Raw genomic sequence first — 12,991 nt, forward strand, 5'->3', positions numbered from 1 at the left:
ACCTGTGACTGAAAGACTGAAACAATCTTGGATACAAGAGTCTGAACAGACTTTTCTCCATGGGATGGCTTGGCTCAGCTCCAGAGATAAATGAAGGAACTCAGACCTCCAGAGGGAGCTCAGAGTAGAGCTACTGATCCTTCATGTTGAAAGGAGTCAGTTGAGGTGTGAGGTGGTTTGGGCAGCTGATCAGGATTCCTCCTGGGCTACTTTCAGCTTTTAAGAAGCCCTAGGGTAGACCGAGAACACACTTGAGAGATAAGTGCATCACACTCCCCCAACAAGACCCAGAAAAAATTTAAGGGAGAGAGGAATGACTGGACTAACTTGCTTGGTCTGCCGCCACATCAATGAATGGGTGGATGGATGAATGGAACAAGGGATGGAAGAACAAATGGATGGATGGGTGGGTGGATAAATTGAGGGCTGGTTGGCTTCAGTTGCCTATTCAAATCCCACAAATCTCAAAGTGTACGTTATGATTTCAAAAATGATATGACAATAGGTAAGTCAAAGCCGACAGTTTCACTTTGAGCTTTCTGGTCTCATGATGGGCACAGAAACCTATGGTTTGAATAAAACAATGAATAAATATCAGAGATCACACTTTTAGTTCATATTCCCCCTTTAGATAATAAGATATGTTATGAATGTCAAGGTTAAAAACCTCTATTTTTTTATGATATCACACCATCACAACTAACATAACTAACAATGATTCACAACACACTGAATTGGGAACATATTCTTAGCATTTAATTTGTAATACCGACATTGTCACATTGGTCAAGTGCAGTACTGCAACCAAAAAAACCAATACAAAAAAAGAATTACCTCGCAAAACCACAATGATAAAAACAGGAAACCTGAATGCAAACAAATGTCAAACATTACTTTTACTGTATTGTTGTATTGTGCATTTGTGTTGTATCTTGTGTATTTAGTGTTTTTGAGACCTTTTCAGAACTGAGAGTAATTAATGTGCATGTACAATGAATCACACAATAGAGAAGCCAATCGGAGAGAGAAAAATCTGAATCCGTATGAATGTGCTGTGAGAGCAACTTTGATGAAGTAAACATATTATGCATTTATATTATAAACATAATACATTTATGTTCTGGATATGGAAATTTGTGTGTTTAAATGTGAGCTATGCACTAATATTTATTGGTCTATATTTTATTTGGAGACAACAGATACTACTGTACACACAGGAACACTAACATTTTGTGCTAATCATTGGCTCTGATGCCTCGATCTCAGCATCGTTTCTGTTCAAGGTCTCATTCTCATTCTGTCCTGTGGCAGCATCTGCTGGTGTCAGTGGTTGTGGTGATTGGTGGGCTTTCACTTTGAACACATCCCACTTCTCAGAAAGCATGCCTTTGTTGAAGAGCACAGAAGCCAGGTAGGAGAACGACAAGATGGCGGCAATGGCAGACACCATGGAGATGGTCTTAACTGGAGAGTACTGGACATAAACCCCATCCTCAAGAGTGCATCCTGGGAAGTGTATGACTGGTGCTAACCCTAGAGATGGCTCTCCACTGAGCAGTCTTAATACGACTCCCACCAGGCAGCCCATAATAACTCCATAACCATTGGAGATGTTGAAGAAGAGGACACAGACGAGTTGAGGGAAGACGATGATGTAGGTTGTTTCAGCACCAAGGAACCAGAACAGTATGACGCTGTTCTTCATGCTGGTTAGTGATGTACCAACCAAGCCCACGACCACCACAGAAGCACGGATCACCCACTGACTCTCTCTGTCTGATGCCTGAAGAAGAGATAAGAGAGGAAGAAGAACAGGTCAACAGACTGAGACTATCCTGCTTTCAGATACCTCTCTCCAATCTTCTTCACTCATTGTCGTACTTTGTTTCTCCATCATGTCACTTTATACCATTGATACTTTCCTGCACTCCATTGCCTTTCTTTCAAAATAAACATCAAACCTTCACAATAGCAAACAGTAGTTTGACTAAAAAGTACATTGTCTCACCTGAGGTCTCAGGATGCTCTTGTAGATGTTAGCAGTGAAGACAGAGGCTCCAGAAAGCAAAGAAGAGTCAGCTGATGACATCACAGCGGCGGCCACACATCCAGTAGCGATAATGGAGATGAAGGGTGGGGTGAGGTGCTGCAGGGCGATGGGCAGAACGGAAGCTGCTTCCCCACGTTCATATGGAGATGGAGAACCATAAGTAGTCTGGTTCCAGTCTGAGGCATGGACACATTTGACATGAAGAGGTCAAAATAAAAGAAGTATACAGGATTCAGAATAGAGAAACAACTACGTGTATGTATTTTTGTACAGACTATAAAAAATAGTAAATGCCATATAAATCCTATTACCATAAAAAAAGGACTATTGGCAATTTTCTTATGAGAAAGAATTTGCACCAGATGAAATGGATAATGTGAGCTTATATTAGCATTGACAACAGTAGAGAAAACCAAAGTGGGTGTATGATGTAGAATTGAGAAAGAAGCATCAAGTAAGCATGACAGTGCTTCATTACATGATATGGGAGTTAAACAGTCTGACAGCTGTTGGGACAAAGGACCTGCGGTCGCGTTTTCTTACAGACTGGATGCAGCAGTCTGTCACTGAAGAAGCTGCTTAAGACTCCCGCTGTCTCATGCAGGGGGTGGGATAGGTTGTCCGTGATCGATGTCAGGTTGGCCAATATCCTCCTCTCACCCACCAGTCTTTTCCTGTCCCTCTCTGAGCTTCCACAACCCCAGCACGCCACTGCATAGAAAACTATGGATGTCTTCTTAGTTGATAAACAGAGGCAAGATGGCAGTGCGTACCTGCAGACTGGCAGGTCCTGCAACAACTCTACGCAAAAAACATCTCGCTAATTTTGTCCATCCAAAAAGAACCTGAACATTAATCTGAAACAATGGGAAAATCCTACTGCAACTCTGCAAAAATCATTCATTGCTTGTTTCTCCCTGACCATATTCTTGCTCTCCGTGCGCTGCTGTTATACTAACACTACCTGGCATGACAGCAAAATACACCTTGCCTGAATTTCTGTGTTTGTTTTGTGTTTTCAATAAACTGCTTGATAATGGCCACGCAAACCACATAGTCACCCGAGGACAACATCAAGCACTCAGGTGAACAACATTTTATACTTATTACCAATCACAATGTTAGCCAGGAACATTGAATTGAATCCAGGACCTGACCTGCTTGATAATGAATTGATGTCTCTGCTCAACATGATGGGCCTGCTCCGTGCTGTGTCACTGGTGCGGGTGGCGACAGGGATTGCCTCTATGATTGCCCCGCGACTGTCTGCATCGGATGCGGGCCTGCCTGGCCTGCTGCATACTTCAGCAGCCTCAACAAGAGTATTCCCTGGTGCTACACCGTATGCCTGGATCATGCAGACCCTGCCAATGGGGAACGTTCGCGGCTCTACCTAACCTCATCAGAGCACATGGGGCTCCATGGCCAATATGCTGCCACATTTGTAAGGATGGCGTGGCTGTTTTGTGGAGTGGCACAACTTTCTGGGGGCATCGGTGACTCGCATGCCATTGGTGCTGTTACCATCCAATCCCCACTCTATCTACACCAGGGGCCACTTTCCTTGATTTTATTGGATGACTCAGCTGTTGCTAGGTTGCCACCTGGACTGCAAACTACATTGGTGGCATCGCAGATGAAGCCTGGTGGTGAGTGTGGTCCTGTTGCACCCCCACCAACATTAACTGGGAACAAAAGTTCCATCCCAACCCTGAGACTGAAATCTCAGAACCCGGCGAAACAAAATAAAATGCACTTCTTTCAAACTCGCCAAATTTATCTGGGACTCAAGTTCCAAACCAAAAGGATTTTTATTGGGCCATATTAACATTCATAGCATAGTGAACAAAGCGGAACAAACTGACTTGTTGGTCGACTCTAATATTGATATATTGGGCATATCAGAAAGCTGGCTGACTCATTCATCACCAACTGCTCCCATCAACATCCCAGGATACAATACGTTTAGAAGAGATAGAGGAATAGGACGAGGGGGAGGACTATTGGTTTATGTGGAAGACTGTTTAAAGTGCACATTAGTTGAATAGCCAGTAGAAATAGATATTGAATGTATGGTCTCAATATAACTCTCTCTTCTCAAATGTCTGTCACTGTGATATGTTTGTACGTACAACTTAAAATAATTCTAAAATATTGCTATCTTATAAGGGAAATTATTCTTATGGGTAATTCTTATTAAATCAGATAGGAAAAAACTGAAACAACTAACAGACAAATTCAATCCTACTCAAGTCATACAAGGTCCAACAAGAATAACGAATACATCCAAAACAATGATTGATTTAATATTCACAAATAATTCTGACAGGATAAACAAAACTCTTAATCTTCTATCTGGGCTGTCTGACCATAATTTTACCCTATGTACAAGAAAAATTAACCAGAAACATCTAACTGGCCCCACAGTTGCCAGCCATCACATAATACCTAAAAGTGAACAACAAAATTTGAAGAATGCGTTGCAACAATATGACTGGTCCACTGTTACAATGAAAAATGAAGTTGAGGATAGCTGTGACACTAAAAGTGTTTTGGAAGTTCTTGATCACTTTACAAAAAAGTGGAACCCAAACCCTGTAAAAAAACAAAAACAAAAACAAAACACTACCTTGGCTGAGGGATGATATTTGCAAGTTAATGAAAAAGAGAGATAATGCACTAAAAAAAGCTCTAAAAACAGGAGTCACTCGTGACCGACATGTCTTTACATCACTTAGAAGTAAAGTTATTCAACAGATTCGTAAAGCTAAAGCAGATTTTTTTATTGAAATGATTGATGGGGCAAATGGAAATGGAAAAATGATTTGGGAAAACAGAAACAAGTTAATAGGACAAAACAAGAACAAGAAATCCAATGATGTACAGCTCCAGGTGAATGGTACTCTGACTAACGTCTTGGACATTGTTGTCAGTAGCTTCAACAACTTTATCTGTCAAATAGAACACAAGCTGTACAGATAGGAAACTCACAATCACCTTACCTCGGTTGCTAAGTTGGGGTTCCACAAGATTCCATACTTGGTCCAATTCTGTTTAGCCTCTAAGTCATTAATCTACCCAAGGTCTGTCCAAATGTTAAAGCACGACTATATGCTGATGACACAGTACTATATGTACATGCGAAATCAGCAAGCAAGAAGCTGCTGCAACACTGTCTGCGGCTATGGTACCCATATCCCACTGGCTCAAAGAATCATATCTGCATCTCAACACAAAAAAAGACTGTATGCATTTTTTTCTCTCGTCAGCCAGCAGAGGGCGAACAGCCATGTGTATTGGTCAATGGAGAGAGCCTTGAAGTGGTGGAACAATTCAAGTACCTTGGTGTTATCTTTGACATGAATCTTACATTTAAGGAATATGTATAAAAAAAAAAAAAAAAAAAAGTCAAATGTCATTAAATTTAACCTGTCAAATTTCAATCATATAAGACCTTTTCTCACTGCTCAGTCAGCCAAAGGTCCCACACAACAGCAAGCATGTTAAAACCCATCATGACAGGAAAGCTCCTCACTTCCATTATTGCAATATTATAAAGAGGCATAACATTCTCAACATGAACAGTTACCAAACCTTCATGGAGGAGGAGGTGTGATGGTGTGGGGATGCATTGCTGGTGAATCTCTTGGTGATTTATTCAAAATTCAAGGTACACTTAACTAGCATGGCTACGCCAGCATTCTGCAGCACCATGCCATCCCATCTGTTTTGTGCTTTGTAGGACCATCATCTGTGTTTTGACAGTACATTGACCCAGAACACTCCTCCAGGTTACGAAAGTCTACCTGTTAAACTACAGAGTGAAGGCAAAGCGACCAAAAAGTGCTCAAGACTGTTGGAAAAGCATTCCGGCTGACAGCCTCATGAAGCTTGTGAAGATAATTACAATATTGTGTCAAGCGGGCATGAAAGCAAAAGATAGCTACTCTGAAGAATCAAAAATAGAAAATTGTTGTCTTCATTGTTGATCTACAATGTTGAACATAATAGATATAATCAAAAACCATTGAGTGCCACATTACTTCTACAAATTCTTATTTTTATTTTCAGGTGAGCGTAAACGTGTTTGCAATTCTGCAGATAACCATTAATCTGGCAAGTTTCTTTATTTTGGCTAAAACTGCCAATTGTTGATTTGTTGATTATTGGTTTACTGATGTCTCAGAGCAAATTCTTGGCTCTCCACAAAGAGATCACCAGAGACATCAGAACTACTGATTCAGAGCCTTGCTCAAGGACGCATGACTGGATGGAACGGTGACTGCCATAAAGGCTGCACACAGACCTTCTAGATGGACGGTGGTCCTTGAGTCTAATTCAAATTTTAAATCATTCATGTGTTGACATGATCAAAACATACACACCATTTTCTCAGTTTATCCCAGTATGTAGAAGCTGTTAATACCTGTGGATGCAGTGGCTGCCCCGAGCAATATTCCAGGTATCACAAATAACGGTAAGATGAAAGCTGCAATAAAGCATGTGACCTTGGCTGTTGTTGTGGAAGAAGCCGACAAGGTCCTCTGATGGAGAGTCTGGTATCCCACAGACCCCAGAGCCTTCAGTATAAAACAGACAGTTAATTCAGTCACAAGCGTGGTGTCCACATCAGGCCAATGTGGCAAAATGTCTGCCTGCTATTATCAGTGAAGCATTCATTCAAATGAAAGAGATCATCTATTCAACTTTACAATTCCAGTCATCACGTTGTTGATTTGACCTTGACATTTACAGACATGCTTTTTCAACTATTTAAATCTTTATGTTATTTATCATCATTTTGAGATAATTATTAAAACCAGACTGAACTGTGTTTGATGTAGGCTGTACTGTTGCTTCCTTACAAAGAATAAGAAGTTATCAATCATGATCCAGGTCTTTTTCAGCTCTGGTTCACCAATCCAGGGAGCGTGTAAGGTGTTGTTCATCAGTGTCTGGCTAATGTCCATGGTGGAAGGACTCATCATAACAAAGGGAACACAGAGCCACTGCAGAGACAAATGAAAACGTAAATGATGAACACACACACAACTTTAAAAAGCATCCTTTGGAGTTTTTGATATCTTGTGTAAGTTCCTTCAAACAACAAACCAAACTCACCAAGCTGACAAATATGAGGACAAGCTGTATAACATCTGTGTAGGCCACAGAGTAGAGGCCTCCCAGCAGCGTGTAGATAATGGCGACCGCAGCAGAGATCCACATGCACATAGCAAAGGGCAAATCCAGGACCACACTCATGGTTCCTCCTGTCAAACACATTCCATCAGGGACATTTTGTGACCATGTCTTTCAATATTACCAGTCCACATTCATTGTAGTTAAGTCATATCGACAGTGCAGGAATTAACATCAATGTGTAGATTTGTTGTTCTGAACTGATGAAGAAAGTGTAAACACACACTTTCAAATAAATGTCTATGCAATATATGTATATAAAGTGCATTCATATATACTTCACCTAAAGCAATTAGTGTTGCGGCTGCTGTGACCACATCAATAATAACTGAAGCCAGGCTCAGTCCAGCTGATAGAACTTTTCCATACTTGATATGGAAAGGGTCCATCATCGTCACATAGTTCTTCTCTCTCATTGGTGTCACAAACACCAGTCCAGCTTGATTGAAATAAAGACAGATCACAATTAGAAAAATGGTCAAATGAAGTTGAAAAAGAACACGTCCAGTAACAAATTGAATTTTTAAATCCATTTCTTTAAAGCCTTTTAACTTGTAAAATCGTAGAAAGTTCTATTCAATCATTATATATGTCTGTATTTGGGTCTGATCCCTCTTGCGTTACATCACCATGTGTGAAAGTGCCATACTTCATCCTCCACAGTACAATTTGACTCCCATGTTTGTTGGTAACATAACAGATATGCCGACAATTTTGTGGGTCAGTATGTGCAGCAATAATAATTTGCTGATGTTTGCTCGACACAGCTAAGTTTCAGATGACTTCTTGTTAAAACATTCCTTCACTTCCACTCTCTTAGGTCACTTTAAAAATTCAAAGTGGATTGTTAGAGGTTGTAACCCGGATCAAAGGTGTGAAGATTCTTTTTTTTTTTTTTTTTTTTTTTTTTTGATATAGCAGCCATATTGGAGCTCTTCAGCCTTTGAGCAACAGCGGCTTATATTCTGCAAATGAGCAGCTTCACTGTTTAAACAGGTGAATTAAATTGGTGAACTGGTGACTTGGAGCACTTCATGTCAACGTTAATGAGATTTATTATTTTTTTAAATTTCTGTCAAGTTATGAGGTAGCTCAGGTCATTATTAATCCTTTCTAATGTGCAGTAATTCATGTTTTTTGAGATTATCAGGCTATATTTTTTTTATTACACATGCAGACATGCAGTATCCTGTCAGATGTAATTTGAAGCTCTTACTGATAATAAAACACGAGCTGTATGCCATCAACATCACGATTGTCCAGGTTAGTCCCATGGAGGGCGTGTACACCATCTCAGCTGTGCCAACAATGAGGCCTCCTCCGACCCACGTAGCTACAGGATGGATGAACACACAGCAAGACATTGAGTGGACAGACAGCAGATATTTGGACAGAAGACAAAAGCTTGGGTGATAATTCACCATCATTAATAAACTTTCATGAGGACCAGCTCATGATGTCACAATCATACTCTAATGTCAGTTTAGAAAGTTCTGTTGTCCAAATTAATACCTCAAAGAAGATTCTTAGTAAAAAAAAAAAAAAAAAAAAAAAGTGCTTATTGCATGTTTTGTTGTTGAAATTATCTGTGTGATGTAATACCCAACAGTGGGGCTGAAGAGAGGTCACTGCATCAACTGAAATACTTTTTATCATTTTGCACACAGTATATCTTCCATATTGGGCTTGTACAAAATTTGCAGTTAACATGCATCGCTTTACAAAGAGTTGCCAAACTGTTGTTGTCTCGGCAATCCCTCTGTTCACCCAGTCGGAGTGAGGTTCCTCTGGTTCCTGCCATGTGTCAACTTATCTTAAGTTTCAGTGCAGCTGTTTTGCATGACATGGCAAACATTTGTTTTTTATGTTTTTCTGTCTCATTAACATTCAGCATTTAGTGAAAACTCCAGTATATCTGTCTTGTACTTGCAGTGCAATTAGAACCAGTGACAGTGGCCACATTTACATGGACACTAATAATGCCATCAAGGCATTACTCCGATTAAGGTGTTCACATGATTTGGCAGTTCTTTGAAATCCTGTTTACATGCTACTTGTTGTTATTTGGCTTTGTGTGGAATTGTTGGTGCCATTAGTTTTAACATCCGTCGGCACCAAGTTATACTTCCGTTATCAGCGAAAAGGGTGAAGACGTTTTTTTCAGTCCCTCACATGACAGTTATGATGCATGTTACTTCCTGTACATGAGCAATGTGCTCAGAGGGAAAGAAATCCGATTAAGGTGTATACATTCCTTCATGATGCGAGTAAAATCACAGAACTCCAGGCTTCTTAATGCGATTAAGCTTAAACTGATTATGAGCTTATTTGCATAATCATAATCGAAGTATGGTATTGACATGGGCTCCACCTTACTCGCATTAAGGCCTTAATTGTATTGTAATCACATTATTAGTGTCCATGCAAGTGTAGCCAATTTTTGAGTCATTTACATCATGTCCATGTGAACAAAAATAATTCTCAGGATTTTATCTCACTGTGCAAGAAATCTCAAATAATTATTGTTTGTGAAGTTCTTGTCTTTCTTGAGTTTTTAAACTCTGCTTTGGTACACTAAACAACCTCAACTGTAACCTTATTTGCACATTCCTCATAGTAATCAAAACCACTCAATTATCTCAAACATTGACAGCCTTTATTTATTTACTGTTTACTTTATTTACATTTAACTGTGGGTACTGTCTGTGTCAGGCACAGCCCAAAGCTGCCCCAGAAAAAGCATTCTGATGTGGTGCCATGGGGGTTAAAAAACAAACACACAACTGTCTTTTTTAAGGTAAATGAATGAATTGAGATGTAATGTGATTTGATTTAAAGCTAATATTTCATGAGGCTTTTGTGGGCTGTGTGAGGAAGAATTCTGTGCAGTGTTTTCATCCTAATCTTATGACTTCCTAATGATACAATCATGACTATTTGGATTTCCCAGTGATACAGTTTCCTTCTTAGTTTTGTCAGATGCGCTCTCCTCACCGGTCATTGTGAAGACTCCCACCACCGAGCCAATGCCCCGGTTTCCCAGTACGGCCATATCCATTCCAGTGGCTGCACTTTTCTTCTGTTCCCTTTTGGACTTGAAAGAAGCCCAGACGCCGGTCCCGAGGATCAGCAGGTAGAAAAACACCATGGCGATCACTCCTGGGATGTTGACGGCCATGATGGACTAGTGGACTGGCTTCTCCTCTTGCTGATGTCGGACTGACTAAACAACTAACTGGCTGAGTGTTTTTGAAAAGAGCTGTGGAATTCCAGACAGACAGGAAAGAAAAACCTCCTCCACTTTGATGATATGTTGATGCCCTCTGGTGAAAATAGCTGGTTTCAGGTTTATGTTGCCTGATTTATGTTGGCTTTTAAAAATTGAAGCCAGGAGAAACAATATCATTTCAGCTTTAAGGCAAATAAGCTTGACCAGGTATTTTGATCCTTCCACAACTGCCCCAGTCTTTTGTTGCTCTTTTCCCAACTGCATAAAATTCAGAATAACAATAATTTACAACAGTCAAATACACTGACAAGGTCAGACATGAAACCTTAAATGTACTGTCTTTGTCCTTTTTGGAATTGGGAATGCACATCAATTGGAAATATTTTGAAGTTTTGTACATGAATCCCACAAATTCATCCACACATAACAGTAGCCTGCTGGGCTTCTGGAGGTTTTGCAACGATTAATAGACCCATCAGGGTTTCTTTCAGAAAATTAAAAATAAAAGAAGTTATGCTGACATTTGATACTCATGTTTAATGTTTGATCATCAAGATGGCGCCATATGGCCTCGGTACTGTACTCTTTAGTACTCATCATTCACACCTTGCACATTCACAGATGAAGAAGTAGAAGAATGGTCAAACCACTTTAATGTGTATGTTCAATCTTATCCTTTAACAGTGATGAAGAAGCAGAAGATGTTGCAGGTGGGGGGAAAAAAGATGGTGGCCACTAAAGCTGAACAAGGTAACACTGCTGTCATTAAAATGGAAGTGTCTGAAATAAGTTTGCTCTGCAGAATGGCTCAGCTCCAGAGATAGATGAAGGAACTCAGACATCCAGAGGGAGCTCAGAGTAGAGCTACTGTTCCTTCACGTTGAAAGGAGTCAGTTCAGGTATGAGGTGGTTTGGGCAGCTGATCAGGATTCCTCCTGGGCTACTTTCAGCTTTCAGCTTTTAAGAAGCCCTAGAGTAGACCGAGAACACACTTGACAGATAAGTGCATCACACTCCCCCAACGAGACCTGGAAAAGGTTAAGGGAGAGAGGAATGACTGGACTAATGGATGGATGGATGAATGGAACAATGGCCTTACTGGTACATCCAACTATCGCAGAGTCATCAGAAAACTTCTGAAGATGGCAGGTCTCTGTGCAATAGTTGAAGTCCGTGGTGTAGAGGGTGAAGAGGAAGGGAGTGAGAACAGTCCCCTGCGGGGCCCCAGTGTTGCTGACCAGTCTGTCTGACACACAGTGTTGCAGGTGCACGTACTGTGGTCTGCCAGTCAGGTAGTCCACTATCCAGGACACTAGGGGACATCCACCTGTGTAGCTGTCAGTTTGTCACCCAGTAGAGCCAGACGAATGGTGTTAAAGTCAAAAAACATAACCCTCACAGTGCTCGCCGGCTTGTCCAGGTGGGCGTAGACACAGTTGAGCAGGTAGATGATGGAAATGCACATGAGGGTTATTGTGCTGTATCAGTGAGTTACATTTTCCATATTAGCAATGACTAAGGATACACTCTCTAATAATGTTGTCTCTCACACTGTTCAAAGAGTCAATCATGATGGATCTCTGCTGACACCCCTGCAGTCAAGGTCATTGCTGTAATATATAATTTTTGCCACTAGGTGGACACCTAAGACTCCTAAATATAAACTGATGTCACATGAATGTTGGTATTTAACTCATAATGATTTGTATGGTCACTGCTTTATTATAAGTATCATTTACAATTAATATTATGGAATTGGATATGTAATGACAATGGTATTGATTAACACTTCCGATAGATATTGTACTTTGCGGATAGTTTGATACTTTAATCATCCTTTTTCAAAATCTTTCTGAAAATGAATCCCAGAAATCATCGAAGAACTCCATCATATCACAACAAACAACCCTTGAGTGAGAGGTGAGAGGGTGCCAACTGCACCAAAGGGCTGCTCTCCCAGTCTGTGCTCTGTTAGCATCAGCATGTCTTCATGTTCCCCACAACTTTTTAGCTTTGTCTGGGTTTTGCACGACACTCACACATACACTGACATTCATCTATACATGCTTCACAATACTGACTACATCCGTATCCTCACACTCCATTCTTATTAAGTAATAATTAAAATTTTTAAAAAACAATTTTAATCCAAGAAAGAAAAGTGCTCTGTGGTTTCATGTGAAAAAAAAAAAAAAAGTAGTACACGCATTCACACAAAATGTGTGAACGCGTGTACTACTTTTTTTTCAAGATCGTAACACAGACGTGGCAGAAACACTCACATGAAACCACAGAGCACTTTTCTTTCTTGGATTAAAATTGTTTTGTACTGAAATTTTCATATTGTTCTCAACATCAGTGAGCCGGGACTGATAAAACACGGGTCATTACAATGTCTCCAGTCTTCTCTCAGTTTAAGGTGCAATGTGTTGCCTTTACTTGACAGTATCCACATTTCTTTTCCTTCTGTAACTTTCCATCTGTCAGGCTCCAACAAGAACCAACAATGAAGA

General features: G+C 40.3%; 1 protein-coding gene across 1 annotated transcript; it reads right to left on the reverse strand.

Annotated features, from left to right (window-relative positions):
* Window positions 1-1,222: 1,222 nt before the first annotated feature.
* Window positions 1,223-10,427, reverse strand: LOC143328527 (high-affinity choline transporter 1-like). The gene is made up of 8 exons (XM_076743711.1): window positions 10,244-10,427; window positions 8,466-8,582; window positions 7,533-7,688; window positions 7,172-7,320; window positions 6,916-7,059; window positions 6,477-6,630; window positions 2,009-2,226; window positions 1,223-1,783 (listed from the first exon to the last, which is right to left on the reverse strand). Exons 1-8 carry the CDS (start codon window positions 10,425-10,427, stop codon window positions 1,223-1,225), a joined length of 1,683 nt encoding a protein of 560 aa, XP_076599826.1.
* Window positions 10,428-12,991: the final 2,564 nt, after the last annotated feature.

The sequence above is a fragment of the Chaetodon auriga genome, chromosome 11, assembly GCF_051107435.1.
Source record: "Chaetodon auriga isolate fChaAug3 chromosome 11, fChaAug3.hap1, whole genome shotgun sequence".
NCBI lineage: Eukaryota > Metazoa > Chordata > Actinopteri > Chaetodontiformes > Chaetodontidae > Chaetodon > Chaetodon auriga.